Source organism: Leptopilina boulardi, unplaced genomic scaffold (genome assembly GCF_019393585.1).
Source record: "Leptopilina boulardi isolate dan_hultmark-lab unplaced genomic scaffold, ZJU_Lbou_2.1 LbouV2_392, whole genome shotgun sequence".
In the NCBI taxonomy this organism is placed as follows: domain Eukaryota; kingdom Metazoa; phylum Arthropoda; class Insecta; order Hymenoptera; family Figitidae; genus Leptopilina; species Leptopilina boulardi.
Window position 1 is genome coordinate 4397191 of NW_026137965.1, and position 23176 is coordinate 4420366.

The following is a 23176-nucleotide window of genomic DNA, read 5'->3' on the forward strand; positions in this document are numbered from 1 at the left end:
TAGGAAGTAGTAAATAATAGTAAGTAATAGTAAAAAGTAACTAATAGTGAGTAGGAAGTAGTAAGTAATAGTAAGTAATAGTAAATAATAAGTAGTAAATAATAGTAAGTAATAGTAAGTAATAGTAAATAGTATCTAATAGTGAGTAGGAAATAGTAAATAATAGTAAGTAATAGTAAATAGTAACTAATAGTAAATAAGAAATAGTAAATAATAGTATGAAATAGTAAATTATTGTAATTAATAGGAAATAGTAAATAATAGTAAATAATAGTAAATAGTGAATAGTAAAGTATTCTTTACATCAAATTGTACTGCATAATTTGAACTATAAATTATTATCAATTTATTTTAAAAAAAAACTAATCATATTGATTAGACACACAGGTATACATGATGACTTATGTATATAAATAGATTATATATAGTTAACATGACAAATCTTTTTCATATTATACGAGTTGAAAAAAATTGTGATCATTGTCTGTTCAATCATCTGCAGACAAAAACATGACAGATTTTTGAAAATAAACTTGTTTATTGTATTTATTGACTCGTAACACTCATTGGAAATTTCACTTGTGTTTTGTGACTATGAAGAAAAAAAAATAATAGAGAAAGAGAGATATAAACGAATGAAAGTTTTGCGGGACACAATAAGAGACTTTAACGTCATCTTGAAATTTCTCACAAGGTATTGATTGTTCCCCTCTCTTACTATATATATATACATACCAGAATACTATACAGTTCCCAGAATCTGTGGAAAAAAGGCATTGATGTCTCTTCCATCAAGTCTGGAAATCAAAATATCTATCTCTCTGTGAACTGAAACAAAACGACGTTAATAAATCAATATTTTTCTTAAGGATTATAAATTCACAAATGCATAATTTATGTGAAAACGTAAATTCTTTAGAACTTTTCAAAACGGACAAAAATTTGGGATTTTAAAGAAACAAAAAATTTTGAAATTTTTTTTTTAAATTGCTAATGTTTATACCAATCGTTTTTGGTAATAATGGTTAATGGTATCAATAGTTGTACCAACGGTTAGTGTACCAATAATTAGTGGTAAAAATGGATGGTGGTATCATTGGCTGGTGTTACCAATAGTTACTGGTGTCATTGGTTAGTAGTACCAATGCTTTTTAGTACGAATGGTTAATAGTACCAATAGTTATACCAACAAATAGTGGTAGCAATAATTACTAGTACCAATGGTTAGTGGTAGCGATAGCTAGAGGTACCAATAGTTACTGGTACCAATGGTTAGTGGCACCAATGCCTACATCAATTGTTGATGGTACCAATGGTTATACCAATGCCTACATCAATTGTTGATGGTACCAATGGTTATACCAATGACTAGTGGTACTAATAGCTAGTTACTAGTACTAATAGTTAGTGGTACCAATCGCTACACCAATCGTTGATGGTACCAATGGTTAGAGGTTCCAATAGTTACTGGTACCAATGGTTAGTGGTACCATTGGTTAGTGATACTAATGGCTATCCCAATGGTTAATGGTACCAATAGTTATACCAACGGATAGTGGTACCAATGGCTAGTGGTACCAATAGTTACTAGTGTCAATGGTTAGTGGTACCAATGGCTATACCAATTGTTGATGGTACCAATGGTTAGGAGTTCCAATAGTTACTGGTACCAATGGTTAGTGGTATCATTGGTTAGTGATACTGATGGCTATCCCAATGGTTAATGGTACCAATAGTTATACCATCGGATATTGGTACCAACGGATAGTGGTACGAATGGCTAGTGGTATCAATAGTTACTGGTACCAATGGTTAGTGTTACTAATGCCTATACCAATTGTTGATGGTACCAATAGTTATAAATGGCTAGTGGTACTAATAGTTACTGGTACGAATGGTTAATGGTACCAATGGCTAGTGGTTATAATAGTTACTGGTACCAATTGTTAGTGTTACCAATGCCTATACCAATTGTTGATGGTACCATTGGTTATACCAATGGCTAGTGGTACTAATATTACTGGTACGAATAATTAGTGGTATCAATAGTTATATCAACGGTTAGTGGTACCAATACTTACTGGTATCAATAGTTAGTGGTACCAATGACTATATTAATTGTTAATGGTACCAACGGTTATACCAATAGCTAATGGTACCAATGGTTAATGGTACCAATGGTTACAGTATCAATGTCTATATCAATTGTTGATGATACCAATCGTTATAGCAACGGTTAGAGGTACCAATGGTTTGTGGTAGTAATGGTTATTGGTACCAATGGCTAATGGTACCAATAGTTACTGGTACGAACGGTTAGTGGTACCAATACTTACTGGTATCAATAGTTAGTGGTACCAATGGCTATACTAATTGTTGATGGTACCAATGGTTATACCAATGGTTAATGGTGCCAATGTTACTAATGCCTAGTGGTACCAATGGTTAGTGGTACCACTATATCAATTGTTGATAATACCAATCGTTATACCAACGGTTAGAGGTACCAATGGTTACTGGTAGTAATGGTTATTAGTACCAATGGCCAGTGGTACCAATAGTTACTGTTACCAAAGGTTAGTGGTACCATTGGTTAGTGGTACCAATGGCTATACCAATGGTTGATGGTATCAATGGTTAACAGTTTCATTGGTTACAGATACTTATGGTTAATGATACCTAAGTATAATTGTACCAATATTAAAGGTACCACTGGTTAAAGGTATCCTTAGTTGATGGTAGATTCCAATGGTTAAAGGTTTAGTTGAAAGCATTAATGGTACCATTGGTAAAATGTACCATTTGTTGATTATACCATTACATGCTTTTTACTTATTCCAATACATGTCCCACAAGATATAGTAGTCTAGAATTTTAACATAATTAAGTTATCAAGTAGCCTCCACTAGAATGTTTGGAATTCGAGTTGAAATCCTCATGTTCTGGAATTGCTCGAGAATCTAATTATCTCTTTCGACTTTGAAACGAGAAGAAAAGGGGGTTGATGTGCAGTATATAATTGAACGTGCCTAGAATGGTGAGATTAGGATAATTCGACCCTGATTACTGTGCGCCTCTTTCTCGCACGTATAGTGTTGCATTTTATGTATATATGTGTGTATAAATCTATATATATATATATATTTCGTTTTCTATGTGCAGGTCATATGCGTGAAAAGTGCTTGGGAACGTGAATGAGGTCCCGATCGCAACACATCCGCGTCTTTAACTTATACATTTACTCTCTTATATATAGGTATATGTCTTGTAGTATTGTGCATAGCACCGATGGCCAAGGTATGTGGGTCAGGAAGTCGACGTCACTAAAGAGCCAACAGGTATATAATTCTGTCTTGCGAGGTGGCACCGTTGGCTTTCGTATTATAAATATATTTAAAAAAAAAAATGTTTTTGCCATGCCCAAAAATTCTATACAATCCCCCCCTTACATCTCATTGTAGTCATTCTTCATTTCGCATAATTTAACTTTCCTATGACTCATTATAAATGCCAATGCAAAGTATTTGTATATTATTTCTTTTGTGAGAAATATTTCTTTTATTTATTAGTCATATTATTAAATATTTCATTTATTATTAATTATTATTTATTACGCGATATTAACGTAAGGTAATTCAAGAAATATTTAAATAAATTATTAATTTCCCTATTTGGATTTATTTTACTACGATACGACATCTAAAAGTTTCTGTATATATAACTGGTGACGAATGATCGGAACAAATAGAATTTATACACATAACCTAAAAATGGATTTACGTTTTTAAAAAGTTTCTTATTCATTATTATCCGAACAAAATTAATGTCAATTTAATAGAAATTTATTTTTTTAATTTAAATAGAAATTTTTATTTCATTTTTCAAATTGCGCGCTATTTTTCAAAAATACTCTCATATTGGCTGATTTACAAAAATGTAATATTTCTATATATTATTAATATATATATATATGAAGAACTGGATTTTCTTTACTTTAAATATATTCAAAACTGTATCTCTGCTCCAAAAAGATCCGTTTTTGCGATTATTGCATATAAGTTCAATACTATCATTAGTTTCCTTATGGTTTTAGTATAATTTAAGTTCTGGTAGTCGCATTATCAGTGTTGTCGAAGCGCGACGTTTTAGATTGTAATTCTTTATTTTAATTTTTTTTTCTTTTTTTTTGGGTTTAAATTTCCTCTTCATGCTCTGCATATTAAAGAGGGAAAAGGCAATGAGGGTTTAAAATATCATCAATTTAATCTAATAAATATAATGATACGAGATCGAAATTGCTTGTTATCTCCTGTCAATGTAAACGATATCCGCTAGATAAATATTCTTTATATGCACTTTTAAAGTTCACCAAAAGGCAATTGAAGACTTTTTTTTTAATTTATCATCTTTTTCTAAAGATTTTTTAAAAATTTTTATATAGAATAAGATAATTAACTTTCCATTTTAATTTACTTTACTTGTATTTTGCGATTATTGTACTAAATTATATAAAAATTATTATTTTTATACAAAAATTAAATTAAAATTTTTTCAAAGTAATAATTATAATTTAATTTTTTTTTTACAAATTTATCAAAAAAAAAAAAAAAAATAGTTTCAGCGCTTCAAAAAAAATTAGGGGCAAAAAATAAAAAATTAATTTATGAGCACTAAAAAATATAATCGATAATTTAAAAAAGTAAAATAAATCTAAAATTACGGATATGACTCTATTTGTGCAACGCATATAAGGTCGATAGGAAATATTACAAGTAAAAGCGAAATTGAACCTCCTTTTTACCAGGATATAATTGTTATAAGTGTTTTTCAAAGCGAGCGCAGGATCATATTGGAAAATAATTTCTATTAATTATTTCTAAACAGGAAACATGATGAGAATAAAATTACTATAATTGTACATTTTTAAGAGACATGAATTTAATATTTTCAAATTACACATCAGGTGATATATTTTTTTTGTTTTGTTTTTTTTTTACATATTTTCTTATTTACCATACGAGAGTATGTTCAATTATCTCTTTTGACAGTTTTTTTCTATATATATATATATATATTTACATATACATATGTATAATCTAGAGAAATCTGATTTTATGCATCATGGCCTATTACTATATGTTGACTTTCATGTGTGAAAAGACATGATAATTACTATATATACATATACTATTAAAAAATATTAATTACAAAAAAAAAAATTTCAAAAAAATATTATTAATTGCTCTATTAAAATAGTAATCAATATAAAATTTAAAAAAAAATTAAATTTTTATTAAAAGAATTTAATGATTTTAAAAAATTTATTTCCTGACCTATACAGTAGGTTAAAATAATAAAAAATTCTAATAATAAATATAAATAATTTCCAAAGAATTATTTTTCTTTCTTTTTTCCGTATTAAAACTTTATATCTTGATTAATTATTCTTTTCTCTTTGTAATATGCAAAAAAAAAACTTTCACCCTTAAAAAGTGCATTTGAAAAATTCACTTTTTTTAATCTTTTGTTTTTAAGTACCATTTTTGGATTTTTATCAACATACGAGGAAACTCTCTCTTTCTCACGATTTGATTAATCTTTTCTCTAAAACGTACCCCATAACGACGAAAATTGAGATAAAAAATTATTATGCAAAAATGTAAATTAAATATTTTTTTCTTTTTTTTTAAATATCAATTATTTATAATTTTAATTATTTATAATATAAATTATTTATAATCTCATTTATTTATAATATAAATTATTTATTTACAATAATTGTTTTTTTTAAATATTAAATATTTTTAAAATAAAACCCAATTAGGTCAAGAAATATTTTTGTTTTTAATTTAGAATATTATCTTGTTTATTAGACAAGTGTAAATTTATTTAAAACAGTTCATGCGAGATCATTGAATACTTTTTGTTTCCTTCTAATAAGAGAAACTTCGCAAATATATATATATTTTGAAAAAAAAACAAATCAAATGATAAAATCACAGAACTTTGGTAGCAAAAAAAATGCGATATAAAGTCACGCAAGTTAAAAATGTAAAATTAAAAAATAAATGACTACGCTTATCGGAAAGGCGTTTTATTTAATGTGCCTTTTCCTATATGGGCAGTATGTCTTCCTGTCACTCACGCGCAGAATAAGAAAGATCGCGTCATTTCAGAATTCTCTGAAAACCTTTGACAAACGTCCAGCACTCATTTCAAAGTCGGTCTTTGCCTCGCTTATAAAGACGACAAGACGCGCTTTCTCTTCATTTCATATGGCCTCTTAGGAATTAACTGCAAAACACGTGGAAATTCTCTTTCCGTTTTTAGATATTTATTATTCAAAATGCATATATTTTTCTTTCCTTCATTTTTATGTTAAAATTATAATATATGATCTACTCTAAATTTTTATTGAAAAAAATGTCTAAAAATGATTTTCAGTAGCATGTATTATTATTTTCAATTATGAACATAATGTTTTATAGTTTGGCTCATTGATTAATGCTTCCGACTCGTGTGCGTAAGGTTCAGGGTTCGATTCCCCGTAGCAAGAGATGTTTTTCTTCAATAAAAAGTCTCTCAGTATTATTATTATTACCTTAATAATACATGTAATACTACATAAATATTACGCGTAATATTACCTCAATATAACATAAATATTACGCGTAATATTAGCTCAATGTTACATAAATATTACGCGTAATATTAGCTCAATGTTACATAAATATTACGCGTAATATTACATGAATACTACGTGCAATATTACGCGTAATATTAGCTCAATTTTACATAAATATTACGCGAAATATTAGCTCAATGTTACATAAATATTACGCGTAATATTACATGAATACTACGTGCAATATTACGCGTAATATTAGCTCAATGTTACATAAATATTACGCGAAATATTAGCTGAATGTTACATAAATATTACGCGTAATATTACATGAATACTACGTGCAATATTACGCGTAATATTAGCTCAATGTTACATAAATATTACGCGTAATATTATCTGAATATTACATGTAATATTACGCGTAATATTATCTGAATATTACATGTAATATTACGCGTAATATTATCTGAATATTACATGTAATATTACGCGTAATATTACCTCAATGTTACATAAATATTACGTGTAATATTTCCGCAATGTTACATAAATATTACGTGTAATATTTCCGCAATGTTACTTAAATATTTCGCGTAATATTACCTCAATGTTACATAAATATTACGCGTAATATTAGCTCAATGTTACATAAATATTACGTGTAATATTTCCGCAATGTTACTTAAATATTACGCGTAATATTACCTCAATGTTACATAAATATTACGCGTAATATTACATAAATATTACGCGTAATATTACCTTGAGAAGGATGTTTTAATTTAAAAACAGATTTTTTTAATTTAAGAAAAAAGGTTTTTAATGGAATATCACTTTGGTATTAAGGAAATATTATCTGCTATTTGGTATTACTTAAAAAGACAATAAAAATAATCGAAAAATGATTGAATTAAATTACTATATAAAACACACTGTTAATCAAAACTATCAATCATAAAAATTTGATTAAGAAATAAATTTTTTCTAAAACAAAACCTTTTCGTAATTAAGGAGAGAGAAATAGAAATTTCAACAGTGGCAAAATCATTTGTTTCAAAATGAAAAAATAATAAAAACGGAAATAAAAAAAATTTAATAACTATATGGGAAGATTTAAGACGAAAATTACCAACTATAAAAATTGAAGACATTTATCATATTTATAAGTATAGAAACACAAGGAAATTGTGAAATAAAATTATCATATATAGTATTGAGAGAGAGAGAGAGTGAAATGCATTGTAAATTTTAAAAATTATTAATCGCATCCGATTCTCTAAAGATGTAATTATATTAATAAAATACAATGCTACTGTTTAGTTGGTAGAAAGTAATGTGCTTTTTCAAAAAAAAATTTCCTTTTCAAGGGTCAAATGTGAATAAATTTTCAATAATACTGAAGCTAATTTATTCAAATAATACTTTTAACGCATTACCCCAAATGCGCCTTTGTTTTTTTTTTCAATGAAATCTTATACAAAAAAATATTCCAATTTCCTCTGATTCACTGTATGTAAATAAAATAATTAGGAAAAAAATGAATAAAATATATAAGAAATCAGAATAAAATCCAAGACAACAAAAGAAATTTTTTTTTTTTATAAAAAGTGAGAATTTTTATAAAAGTAAACAATCAATATTATTAATATAAATTCCCCTTTTCATAAAGGATCCAAAAAAATTTCAAAAATTAAAAATAAATTTTTTTCAAATGCAAAAAGAGGTGTAAATTAAAAAAAAAAAGAAATAATAGAGAATTTCTCTTATTATTTCCTCGTGCACGAAAATCGGGAATTATTATTTTAAATAAATATTTCTGACATGAAATTACAATAATAATACTACAATAACAATACGTTTGATGACTAAACTTGGCAAGTTTATGTGAGAAGAAAGCGAAACATATTTTTGTTGCAAAATAAGATAAGAATCCGCATACATATATGCTAATCGATATTAACACAACTGAATTTTTCAAAGATCATTGGCCTTAATTTTCCTTCATCATCAATTATTTTTTTTTCTCTTATGAAACATTGTCCTTCGTGATCAACAAACTAAACGACTATTTATAATTTTTTTTTTTAACTAAAAGAAATATATATATTTGAAATATTCTCATCGCAAAGTATTACATCAACAAATTCACATCCGTTTATTAAAAAAAATACTAAATTGTGAAATCAACATTAAAAATTATACTTTGAAATATTTTTCAAAAAAATGTGTATTTATGACAATTTTGTTCTTTTTCAATATTTCATGTAAGACATTGGGAAATATTTTAAAGAAATTCTTTGTCTACAAAAATTATTACCGACAATACTTTTCAAATATGAATGAAACAAAAATAATGTTATGGAAATTGGAAAAATTATTTTCTCTTACTATATAAATGAGTAAAAAAAAATATTCCTGCGTAAGAGGAGAATAAATAGAAAAAAAGAGAGATAGACAACGTTTAAAGATCAACTTTGCTTTAAATTTATTCCGACTTCGTGGATCAACAACCTGCGGAACTTTATCTCATCATTCAATGCCCCGCCTTTGGTTATAAGGAGTCATCGTGCGCACTTTTACACAAAACTTTCCAATTACTCATGAAATGACTATTTTGCCACAAATCTTATTTCCCATTTCTTTTTTTTTTGCCGTCAATTTATCCCGTTTACCTATAAATTTACATTTCATGAAGAATTTCAGTAAAACATTTCCAATTATTTGCCGGTGTTTGAAATTTATCATATTCAAAGAGGAAGTCATTTGATTACATTAACAGAATTTATTTACAAAAAAAAAAAAATAACAAAGAAAGAAGTAAAAATTTCCAAGTGCCATTAATGCAATTACCAACCCTCTGATGAAAGTGAAAAGATTATTTTTTTTACAAAAAAAAAAAAAAATATCAAGGAAACTAGAAATAATAATTGAAGCTTTTGGAACAGCAATTCGGATGTAAAATTTGTCAATTTTTTTTTATTTAATTGCCAGAATTTATATAATAATTATATATTTAATTTATAAGTACAGAGATATTACCTTAATAATACATGCGATACTACTTCAATACTACGTGTAATACTACCTCAACGTTACATAAATATTACCTCAACATTACATAAATATTACGCGTAATATTAGATGAATACTACGTGCAATATTACGCGTAATACTACCTCAATGTTACATAAATATTACGCGTAATATTACCTGAATATTACGTATAATATTACGCGTAATATTACCTCCATGTTACATGAATATTACGCGTAATATTACCTGAATATTACGTATAATATTACGCGTAATATTACCTGAATAATACGTCTAATATTACGCGTAATATTACCTCAATGTTACATAAATATTACGCGTATTACATAAATACTACTTATAATAATTCCTCAATGAGATTTAAATATTGCGCGTAATATTACCTCAATGTTACATAAATATTACGCGTAATATTAGCTCAATGTTACATAAATATTACGTGTAATATTTCCGCAATGATACTTAAATATTGCGCGTAATATTACCTCAATGTTACATAAATATTACTTGTAATATTTCAGCAATGTTACATAAATATTACGTGTAATATTTCCGCAATGTTACTTAAATATTGCGTGTAATATTTCCTTGATGTTACATAAATATTACGCGTATTACATAAATATTAAGCTTAATATTATATAAATATTAAAGGTAATATTACATGAATATTAGGAGTACTACATAAATATTATGTGTAATATTACCTGAATATTAAATAAATATTACGCGTGTTTCACAAATATGACGCGTAATATTACATAGCACGTAAACTTGCTATATAAAACACTTGAAAATAATTTTGAAAAATTTCGCATGCATTGGGATCGAACCCAGGATCTTTAGGACGCGAGCCATGTACTCTGACCACGCAACCACATTAACTTACAGAACTGTTATCTATTTTTTTTAATATCAAGACTGTACTACCTTTTGTAGTGATACCAAAATAACATTCTTTTTTATTTTTACATCTAATGATAAATTATAATACTTTTAAATAATTTATTTAAAAAATCGTACAATAAATTTTTCAATTTGTTAACGAATTAAGTAAATAATTACAAATAATTCAATAGTACAAAAAAATTCCTAGAATATAAATAATTAAATTAAAATAATTATAGTTAAATTAATTATATCAACTATAAACATATTCATAAAAATTCTCTAATAATAAATGATTAACTAATTAATATGCGAATTAATTTTTTTTTTTAAATTTATTAAATTTGAAAAAAGTTAAACATTTTTTTTTCGGTAAAAAAAAAATTGAGGAACAAAAATATGTTATTGTTACAATTTTTAGTTAAACTGAAGAAATTGAGATTTGTAATAGTTTTTAAGTAGAATGGAACTAAACGATAGACAAATTTTCTAAAATTTTTCAAGGTTCACAGTTAAATATGTGTATATATTTAGAAATTTCTGCTACTTTGTCCCCATAATTGTCCTTTTCCTATATCTAAAAGGATCTCCATATTTTTTTGCAGCCTAAGACATACATATTTTTCCTACATTTTTTTTTTTTGAGGTCGTTTCTCAAATATAATTACTGTACAAATTTTAATAATTTACTAACACAATTTTTGAAAATAGAAAAATAATTTAAAAATTTTGCTATCTTTAAATAATTTAGTAAAAATTAAAAAGATTAAAAGTTTCTGTAATTTTTTAAAATTATTTCTATTATTATTTTATATTCGTACTTTTTATACGAATAGACTTGTCCCGTATACTGAGTAAATAAATAAATTTTAATGTTTTTTAAAAGAATTTTTTTTTAAATAGATTTTTTTTTAAACTTTTATTCATAAAAGAAATTTCTTGTAATTGTAATATTTGTAAATTGTAAAAATTGCAATTGTAACAAAAATTATCGTATATATATACAGATTATAAAAATATTTTCTACAATCATGATTTGCAATTTGCAACTATTATAAAATTAATAATGTAAAAAAATTCATCATTAAGATTATTATCGAAATTGTTACAGATATTGTATATTCGAATGCAATTCGAAAAGGTATATACATACATACATATATATATATATACAATGTTCGTCACACTATTACTTTTGATCAAGAGCATGATGATTTTCGATGATTATTACTGCCTCTTTAAAATTGAACTTTCTAAGAAGTATATAAGAACAATCCTGGAGCAGCCGGATGCTTCGCCTCCTGTAACCGTTAATTTTTCGAATGATTTATATTTTTCACATCGTTTTCCCTTATATATTTTTATTGTCGGAAATCACAGTTACTTTATTTCCTATATATATATATATATATATATATACACCGGTATATTTCAAACTTTCCTTTTTATACTAAGTTTTAATATTCTTGAAAATAATCAATAAACGAAAATTATAACTTGAAACTGAAAATTTTGATTCAATATCATTTTCGATCGATTGAGAAAGAAAAATTTGTGAAATAAATTAATTCCCTAATAACACAAGATATCTTGGGATATATTGATAATATCCCGCAGATATCCTAGGGATGTCCTATGGATATCAAAAGGATTTCTTAAGGATATCAAAAAAATCGGATATCCTTTGGATATCTGAGGATATCCACAGGATATCTTCTGGATATCTCTATAGACTTTCATAAATGTCCTCCAGATATCCCATAGATATCCCATAGATATCCCACAGATATCATCAGGATATCCCATAGATATCGTCAGGATATCCCACAGATATTTCCAGGATATTCTCAGTATATCTTCTAGATGTCAAGAAGATATTTTTAGGATACTGTTTTTAAAGTCATTATGAGACTACGAGTGAGAATATTCTATGAATTAAATTTTATATAAATAAAATAAAATGCAACTTGTTTTTCGAGAAAGTTATTTAATTTGAAAAATTATTAACTAATTTTTTTCTCATTCGTGATTCATTCCTTTATTCATATATGCTTAATATTGTCAGAAAATAAATTGGCTTTAAACAATATAAATTCTTCCCCGCAAATAACGAATAACTATTAATATTAATTATACATTAAGTGCGCATGAGTTTATTTAAAAACTTTGAAAAATGCGTTTCAAATCTTCATTTAAAATAAATTAGAAGCTCATAAGATTTTTGTTTTTATTATAATTATTATTCATTATATTAGCTTAACAATTTTAAACTTTAAAAATATATGTTGAGATATTAAATATCCCGTGAATATCCTAAGAATATCCCACGGACATCCTGAGGATATCCCATGGATATCCTGCGATATAATATCCAATAGATATTTTGTGGATGTCTTAGGGATATCATGTGGATATCCTATGGATGTCCTGTTGATGTCCTACAGACCGGCGGTTTGGATATCCTAGGGATATCCTAGGGATATCTTATGGATATCCCAAGATATCCTGGGGACCATTCTAGGATATCGACCATTGATATTGATATCCCAAGATATCCTAGGGACCATTATAGGATATCGACCATTGACATGGATATCCTAGGGATATCCTATGGATATCCTAGGGATATCTTATGGATATCCCAAGATATCCTGGGGATCATTCTAGGATATCGACCATTGATGTGGATATCCTATGGATATCCTTTTGTTATGAGGGTTTCTTTTAATCAAATATTTTTTTCTGGATGTACATAGAAATTTAATAGAACTTATCTTCATTTTTTTTTATGATCCAGAAAAATTTTTTTTTTTGAGTTACATTTTGGATTTCTATGTAATTTCTAAATATTTAGTCTTAGAAAAGAATATGTTTCATATGAAAACTAATTTTCATTTCTTTTACTATAAACTATGTTTGATTATAACAATCATTTCTTTGACAAAAATTATTTTTTACCTAATCATTCTCAGATTAGAATACACTATTACGAATCGAAGATGGGACGATTAAAATCGATTGTCACACTTGAATTGAAAATAAATATATATATACATGTATACACGCACATAAAATATAGTGAATGTCGATGAAAGGCCATACCGCCGACACGATAATGATGACCCCAAAAAAGAATATGAGAAGCGAGAAGCTCTTTCAAAAGAGGAGTTCGCGATGAGACAGAGAGAGGATGTGGCACAAAAACGGTACGCTGTGTATACATATATATATATACTGGCCATCAAGTTTCACTGTGTTAAATTAACCGATTGCCGGACAAATCGATTGAAACGATCAGATAATATTTCCCAAGGAATGTAGTGCACCTCTCAAAACTCTTGGAGAGATATATTCCGTGTGCGCGAGAAAGTTACATTACCAGGGGTTTTACCAATTTCAGAACTTTAAGTGAAAAAAAAAAAAATGTCAATCACTCGGAAAAAATATGTTTCATTGCCGCGTTACTCAAATATATACGATCTTTTCTTTTTAGTTTATATGATCATTGGTAGAGATTGATTTTCAGAGAAAACAACTTTCAAATTTATTTCAACAAATATTTGTTATTGATTCTCTAATAACAATTTTGTTAAAAAAAAAAAAAATTCTCATTTGTTTTTCACTTTCCCCAGATAGCAGGTAAGCTTGCGGAAAGATTGCCAGGCAAGTTTGCGGTGCGAGCTTGTTGCAAGATTACCACAAGCTTCAAATGTCCCACCTGTGGCAAGCTTGCGTATTCGGAAAATTCGAAGCAAATTGGCTGCAAAGTTGCTGCGCAAGATTACTCGGCAAAATTGGCGTAACTTTGCAAAAATCTTTCGGCAAATTTGCTGAAAGTTATCTAGTAGTTAAAAAAAAATGAAATAAAAAACCAAAAAAAATTGCTGCGCAGCTTTAAGTGCCGTAGGATTCAACTGCGCATCGTTTAAAGTTCCGCAAACTTGCGCAGCTAGCTTAGTTCGTCCATGAGCAGCAATTGCAAGCTTGCGCGATGAGGCGTACTATCTGGGTTTAAAATTTTTAAAAAAGTTTATTTTATTTATTATTAGGTATTAATTAATATTTATTATTGAGTATTATTAATTACTGTTAATTACTATTAATTATATTATATAATTATATTATTCTGGTTTTTTTTTATTATTTGTTTAAAGTTCCTAAAATTTGTTGATATAAAAAATATTTTTTTTTTAATTTTTTTTTTTTTTTGTCTAATGCTGTTGATATAAATTTGACCCAAATAGAAATGTTCAATCAATAAATAAACGTAAGACCATTCATCATTTCTCCTTGAAGAAAATATGTAAATTTTAAAAGAACATTATACATATATGTTTCAATAGTTGTTATTGAGAAATTTATATATTTCACTGATATCAATTTTATATTATAATCAGTGATTTTTTTGATTTGAAAAAAAAAATATTTTTCTTTTTGACAAATTATTGATATATATTAACAACAGTTTACAAAAAAAAAAAAAAGGAATAAAAGTGGGAAAATTAACGTCGGATAAATGGAAAAATTATGCTCGTCTTGACTCCTGGGATTTTTGATGGCTGATTATATATACTTTTCTTTTGCGGTCTCTCTCTCTCTCTCTCTCCCTGCATATGATGAAGAAAAGACGGCTCACTATATACACACTCCCAGAATTGTCCTGTTAGTTCAACTAAATTGTTATTGCCGGCATATCCGCTTTTGCTTTCACCATTCTCGCCGCGATGATAATCACCTAGATAAAAGTTGTATCGAACAAAGCGGAAGGAGGATTTATCGGGAATGATAAATTTTAATTGTTATTCAATGATGTGAAATTTCATGTGTCACTCATAATAATAATAATAATAATTATGTAGTATATTACATTTTTGCAAAAAAAAGAATAATAAAAATCCAAATTATATATAAGTATATAATAATATAAATTAAATACATAATAATATAATAATAAATAATAAATAATAAATAATAATAATAATAATAATAATAATAATAATAATAATAATAAGGAATCTGTATACAAATTTCCCAAAAGTCCCTAAGCAAAAAAAAAATAGTAATATAATTATAAAAAAAAACAGAAAATATATCTAAATCATAAATAAATTAATAAAACACGAGCGAATTAAACGAACTTTAATTAAAAATGTAATTTTTGTATAAACTTTTATATATTTGCTCCGATTTGCACCGGGAAATTTAATATCACATATCAGAATGTATGTATTCCTTATATATTAATTGCTTGCACCGTTAATTAAAATGAAAAAAATATATTTATATATCTATAACTGTTTTATGTAATTCAATTCGGTTATTTTGAATTTCTATATTGATTTTAAATTCCGTCGAATGAAGTTACAATTTTTTTTTGTTTAAATTATCCTTTTTTTCTTGAAGAAATATTCGATTTTAATTTATTTCTATATATATATTTATATTTGCGAATTCTACATTTAGTGTTACAAAAAAAAAATATTTCACTCTCCTAAGGTTAAAACAGACTATTTTACATACTAGGGTTAAAAAAAGCTAATTTTACTCCCTAGGACTAAAAACTGTTTTATTCCCTAAAGTTAAAAAAGGCTACTTTACTTCCTAGGATTAAAAAAAAGCTATTTTTTACTGTAGGGAAGAAAATGGCTTTTTTAAATCCTAGGGAGTAAAATGTCTTTTTGTCCCTAGAGAATAAAAAGACATTTTACTCCTTTCGGCTAAAAAAAGCAATATTCTTCCCTAGAGAAATAAATGTGAAAATACCTTTTTTTAATTCTAGGGAGTAAAGTACTATCTTTTAACCCTAGGGTTAAAAGACATTTTTCAACCTTAGGGGTAAACAAAATATTTTACTCCCTAGGGTAAAAAAGAAGCTTAGGGCTGAAAAATAGTTTTATCCCTTAGGGCTAAAAAGTCATTTCTAGGAAGTAAATTAAGTTTTATATCCTAGGGAGTAAAATAGTCTTTTTTAATCCTACGCCTAAAAAATTGTTTTATTCCTTAGGGACAAATAGACATTCTACTCCCTAGGGTTGAAAAATACTTATTTTACTCCCTAGTACTAAAAAAGGTAGTTTCGAATTTATTTCTCTATAGTTTTTTTAGCCCTAGAGAATAAAACCTTTGTTATGTCCTAGGAAGTAAAACATACTTTTTAACCCTAGGGAATAAAACAGTTTTTTTTAACCATTGTAAGTAAAATATATTTAATTTATTAATTTCAAAGAAATTTACACAAAATTTAATATAAAAATTGAAATAAAAAAAATATTCAAAAGTAACAAAAAGCAAATATTAAAAAAAATACTGTCTATATTTGTCGTCATATTTGAATAATCTTGATGAAGTATGTCAAATGTACATACATATAGTAGATTTTTTATGACTACATATACATATATATATACAAAACCTTATAAAAGATACTATTATACACGCACATAACCAGTGAATTGTTATATTGAATACCAATAACCATTTTGTTCATGCGGAATCTCATTTTTGAACGTCGCGGAATTCATGTCGTGTCATTAAACAATGACCCCTATAAAAAATAATAGCTGGTTATTTGTATGTGCATCGGAGGCTCAAAAAGTCATCGACATTATTACGGCTTTTATAATCCACCACGTATATATATATATATATATATATAGTTTATAGTTGAGTTAATTTATACCCCATTTAACATCCGCGCGTGTACCTATTACATATTATAACGTTAAAATATTATATTCTTTACCTCAGCTGTGCTTAAAAAACACGTAATAACAAAGCGTGTCAAATGCATTAAAATGCATTTTCATCTTCTCTGTCATTTACTAGAAAAAAAATGTTTAAAAAAAAATTTTATATCCCACTAAATCAAGTGTATATTAAAAATATATACGAAATATGTACATATGTATAATTTAATTAAAATACCTTACCCTCACAACAAAAGGATATCCTGAGGATATCCTCAGGATATCCTAAACTAATGAAGGAAATCCTAAAATCGTCCATAGGATATCCTCAGAACATCCAAACCGCCGTTACGTAGGATATTTTTGGGATATCCTGAGGATATACTGAGGATATTCTGGGATATCCTGATGATATTCTAAACTAATGTAGGATATCCTAAAAACGTCCATAGGATATCCTCAGAACATCCAAACCGCCGTTACGTAGGATATTTTGGGATATCCTGAGGATATTCTGGGATATCCTGGGGATATTTTAGGGATATCCTGAGGATATTCTAGGGATATCCTAGTGATATCGTGGGGATATTCTTGGGATAAACTTGGTATATCGTTAAAATATTCTAGAAATATCGCTAAGATCTCCCTAGGATAACATTATGATTCAAATTAGGACGTTCTAAGGATATCCACAGGATATCCTAATAATATCCGGGGGAATGATTAGGATATCCCTAGGACGTCCTAGGGACATCCTTAGATATCCCTAGGATATCCTAACCGCCGCTACTTTGGATATCCTTTGTTACACGCACAAGCCAAAAGTTCGTTTGAAATGATGATTTGCTCTTAAGATTCACTTGCACGTGTAGGGAGGATATTTTTATATAAAGTTAATAAATGATAAGTCCACATGTTAGAATTCACAAAGTTTAATTTAAAAGAAATTTCTTCATAGTAATGTACAATTAAAATTCAAGTATATTAGAGATAAGTTGCTCGTGTCGATGCTAACGATATTCTGATATAAGATTACAAATTTTCGTATATTTTCGTTTTCGCTCGTTTGCTTTCGCTCACATTCGTCAAGTTTATAGAGAAATTAAATTAGATGGCATCACTTATCAGTCACACAAATAAAAATAGAATATCCCACCGAACATCCTCCCGGCCTTGATAGATCAATATTTTACAAATTACACTTCGATGGGAAGCGGCGCGATTCTTTTCACTCCTCGCTCAACAATTCCATTCGCTGTTTTTAATTTTACAACTCTCACAACTGAGTCATCGCCCGAAATCACCTCGATTATTCGGCCCATACACCAACGCATCGGGGGGAGATTATCATCTCTTATCGTTACCAAAGTTCCCACCTTTATATTATCTTGTCCCATGAACCATTTATTTTTTACATTTAATTCAGTCAAATATTCCTTAGACCAACGTTTCCACAGATCTCCTTTTATTTTTTGTATGTGTTGCCACACGCTTAATCGATTAACTGGAATCTGAGAAAGGTCCGTCGTTGGAATGGTTAACAGAGATTGACCAATAAGAAAATGTCCCGGTGTCAACACACTCAAATCGTTAGGGTCCGAGGACATTGGTGTTAATGGGCGTGAGTTCATTAACGCTTCAATCTCGACCATCAATGTATTCAATTGCTCATATGTAAGTAACGCATCGCCGACCACTCTTCGCAAATGATGCTTAAGAACCTTTACCGCTGCCTCCCATATTCCGCCAAAATGCGGAGTACGAGGGGGAATAAAATTCCACTCAATCAATTGATCAGATAATTCACGTTGAATTTTTTCGTTTACTTTTTCAGATTCTAAGAAGTTGTAAAGGTCCCTAAGCTCATTGTTCGCTCCGACGAAGTTGGTACCATTGTCAGAATACAAGGCTCTAGATTTTCCGCGTCGCGCAAAAAATCGCCGCAAACTTCCGATAAACGCTTCGGTGGTTAAATTTTCGACTAATTCGATATGGACCGCTTTGGTCGCCAAACAAACAAATACGGCCGCGTACACTTTCAATTTTGCTCGATTTCGATGACGTTTTTCCTTGACAAAAAAATACCCACAGTAATCTATGCCAACATTCTCGAAAGGTCTCGCCGCAGAGACTCGCACCTTAGGAAGATTTCCCATGACGTAAGCAATTTCTTTCGGTTTCACTTTACAACAAGTTACGCATGACGTCACCACCTTCCCTACCGCTGATCTACCATCTACTATCCAAAATTTTTGTCGAAGATTATATAAGGTTGCATTGACGCCTGCATGTTTCAAATTCCAATGAGCATTGCGAATCAATAAAGTGGTAACAGGATGTGATTTGGGAATGAGGATAGGATGAATCTGGTCATTTTCTAGTTCGGATTGTTGGATTCGACCTCCCACTCGTAAAATACCATCCTCCATCACTGGACTCAGTCGCGCGATCTTGGAACGCTGATGAATCACCTTTCCTCTTGAAAGATCTCGGATCTCGTTAGGAAATTCTTCTCGTTGAATCATGATGATCAATTTTATTTCTGCCGATTTGAGCTCATCCACCGACAGCGGACCCGTTGATCTTCTTCTCCTTTTTCCTTTTTCGCGTGCATTTCGGTAGAATCGAAGACAATAGGCAGTCACTCGAATGAGAATTCTCATGGAAGAATACTTGCTCAACAAACTCCATCGTTCGGTGACCTTGGCAGTCAAGACTTGAATCTTCTTCGATTCCTCCTGGCCTTCTTGTGTAGATTGAAATCTTGGTGGCCACGCCTCTTCATTTTCCCTCAACCAGGCTGGACCATGCTTCCAAAGTTGATTCGTCAGGAAATCCGATGGCAATTGGCCTCTAGACAGGACATCCGCAGGATTTTCCGTTGTCGAAACATGTCTCCAATCGCCTGCTCTTGTGACGCTTTGAATCTCGGTGATCCTATTAGCTTCAAATGTCTCAAGTTTGTAAGGTGGTTTGTTGATCCAATTCAGGACTATTGTTGAATCAGACCAAAAGGTAACTGTCTTGAATTCAATTTTGAGAGCTTTAATCACCGTCTTGAATAATTTAGTGAGCAAAACAGCAGCGCACAGTTCCAAGCGAGGAAGTGAGATGATCTGCACTGGAGCCACTCTTGATTTGGAACACATCAACATTGAATGATGCTTCCCGCCACTCGATGATCTCAAGTAAATACATGCTCCATAAGCACGTTGACTTGCATCAGCGAATCCGTGGAGTTGCAGTTCCTGTGCATTCGGAATTTTCGCTAATCTTGGTAATGTCCAAGTGTTGATCACCTTCAGTTGATCACGAAAAATTCGCCAGTTTTTATCCATTTCCTCAGGAACAGGATCGTCCCATCCGATTTTCAGTTTCCATAATTCTTGCATTTGAATTTTTGCGAGCACGATGACCGGAGCTATCCAGCCTTGAGGATCATAAAATTGAGCAGTCTCAGATAAAATTGATCTCTTGGTAATAATTTCAGATTCTTGTTTTAGCTCGACTTCGAATCCAAGTTCGTCGGTAGCCGCGTCCCAAACAATGCCTAGAGTTTTCGTGATGGTTTGATGATCATCTAATTTCTTGCGCATATTCAGAAGACTATCAGGCATGGATTCGGTCAGCCTTGAATCGTTCGAGACCCACTTGCACAGTCGAAGTCCCGCTTTGGATGTCACCTCGATCAGATCCTGGATAAGTCGCTCAGCTTTCTTATATGAATCTGCTCCCGTCATTGCATCATCAACATAAAAGTCGTTTCGCAGAACCGCAGCTGCTTCCGGAAATAATGATGATTCTTCTTCAGCTAACTGGGCCAAACATCTCGTTGCCAGGAATGGAGCCGCCGATGTCCCATACGTCACTGTCCGAAGTTGATAAATCTTGAGAGGTTGATTTGGATCGAATCTCCAAAATATTTTCTGATATTTCCTGTCCTCCGGATGTACTAGGAACTGACGGTACATTTTTTCTATGTCTGCTCCAATCGCGATCTCGAACAGTCTGAATCGAAGAATCAGCTCCAGCACTCCATCTTGGATCGTTGGTCCCACCATCAGCATCTCATTCAAGGATACACCAGAACTCGACTTGGCCGACGCGTTGAATACAGCCCTGAGTTTGGTGGTGAGACTATTTTCCTTGAGTATAGCGTGATGAGGAATAAAATACCCGTCTTTCTCGTTCGAGGATACTTCCTCCATGTGGTTTAGATCCAGGTATTCCCGCATGAATTGGTTGTATTTATCCCTGAGTGTTGCATTTTTTTCGAGTCTTCTCTCCAGTGCGAAGAATTGACGACGAGCCGTCTCGTGCGATGATCCCAGTTGATTGATTCCCTCCTTTGCAGGTAACCGGACCATGAATTGACCTGATGGAATGCGTTGATAATTGTCTCGAAAATGTTGTTCACACGCCTCTTCTTCCCTTGATAGAATTCGTTGATCAGACAGCTCCTCGATTTCCCAGAATCGCTCCATTTGTTTATGCAGTTGATCTCTAATCAAGTTACAAGAAACTTGATTTCTACGTGGAATGCAGTTGATTTTTCCGGTGACAATCCATCCGATCCTTGTATTCTGTAGATGAGTGCGTGGAAATGCCAAGGGAATCCTTTCGCTGCACAGCAAATCATAAAAAATCTTTGCACTGATCAATGCGTCGATTTCCGAGGGCCTGTCAAAACGAGAATCAGCAAGGGGAATATTTTTCGGAATATTCAGGATCTCTTTATTTACAGGACAATTAGGATGATCACTGGTGATACGAGGTAATACAAGGAAAGATAAGTTTGCAGAATAATTGTTATGTTTTGATTGGAATTTCGCGTAAACCCATTCTAAACTATTTATTTCTTGATTGTTAATAACTTCAATTGACGCGTTTGTTTTTCTTGTTTTAAGTTTTAATAATTTTGCAAATTTTACTGTCATAATGTTCGGTTGAGAACCGCTGTCGAGTAAAACCCTACATTCATGTTTTTTTCCTTCACTATCGTACATATCCACAATTGCAGTTGATAACATTACACTAGACGCGCTACTGATGTGATTTGATGATAATTTATTTCCCTGATCAACATACTCAACACTAGTGCTCGCTTGATTTTTATATTCCGAATTCGAATCTAAATTATCTTTGTGCAGCAATGTGTGGTGACGTTTGTGACACTTCATGCAATTTCCGGATTTACACTCGCTAATAAAATGATTTTTCCGTAAACAATTGTAACATAGTCCTTTTTTCTTAACAAATTCTTTTCTCTCATCTATTGATAATTTTAAAAATTCCGAGCAATTGTTAAGAACATGATTCTCTTTACAATTAAAACAAGAAAAGGTACTCTGTGAAGCAACAAATGATTTTCCTATAGATTTCTTTTCATTAATTGATTGTACTTTATTACTAGGCCTTGTATTCTGTTTCTTTTCACCACAACCAGCGTGTATTGCTTCTAATAATTGACACCGTTCGCGTAAAAAATCTAAAAATTTATCAAACTTTGGCATCTGAGTTCCATTTGCCGCTTTTTCCCATTCCCGACGAGACTCTTTATCTAATTTGGCTGTTAGTAAACAAATCATGGGTGTATCCCAGCTGCTCGTGGGCTCTTTCAAAACCTTCAGCGCGCGCATATGACGAAGCACACCATCGTGAAAGCTACGCAAACTACTCGCTGAATCTTCACTAGTATTTGGTAAATCGACAATTGCTTGCATGTGTTTTTGTATGATAATTCTCTCGTTATTAAATCTTTGGTTCAAGAGATCCCATGCCTCGTCATAATTGTCGCTGGAGGTTTCGAGATTTTCTATAACTTAAGCAGCTTCACCTGTCAAGTAAGATCGTAACAAACGCAACTTTGAAATTTTTGGATATGCATCGTCATTATGAACAATAGCAACAAATTGATCCC

The 23176-nt window shown here is 30.0% G+C and overlaps 1 protein-coding gene across 1 annotated transcript; it reads right to left on the reverse strand.

Annotated features, from left to right (window-relative positions):
* Positions 1–18452: 18452 nt before the first annotated feature.
* On the reverse strand, positions 18453–22979 carry LOC127288678 (uncharacterized). The gene has a single exon (XM_051316284.1). The coding sequence runs from the start codon at positions 22977–22979 to the stop codon at positions 18453–18455; it is 4527 nt and encodes a 1508-aa protein (XP_051172241.1).
* Positions 22980–23176: the final 197 nt, after the last annotated feature.

What these genes read in the sequence shown, in the direction of transcription:
- LOC127288678 (XM_051316284.1), bottom strand. Translation starts at nt 22,979, where the DNA reads ATGCAAGCAATTGTCGATTTACCAAATACTAGTGAAGATTCAGCGAGT.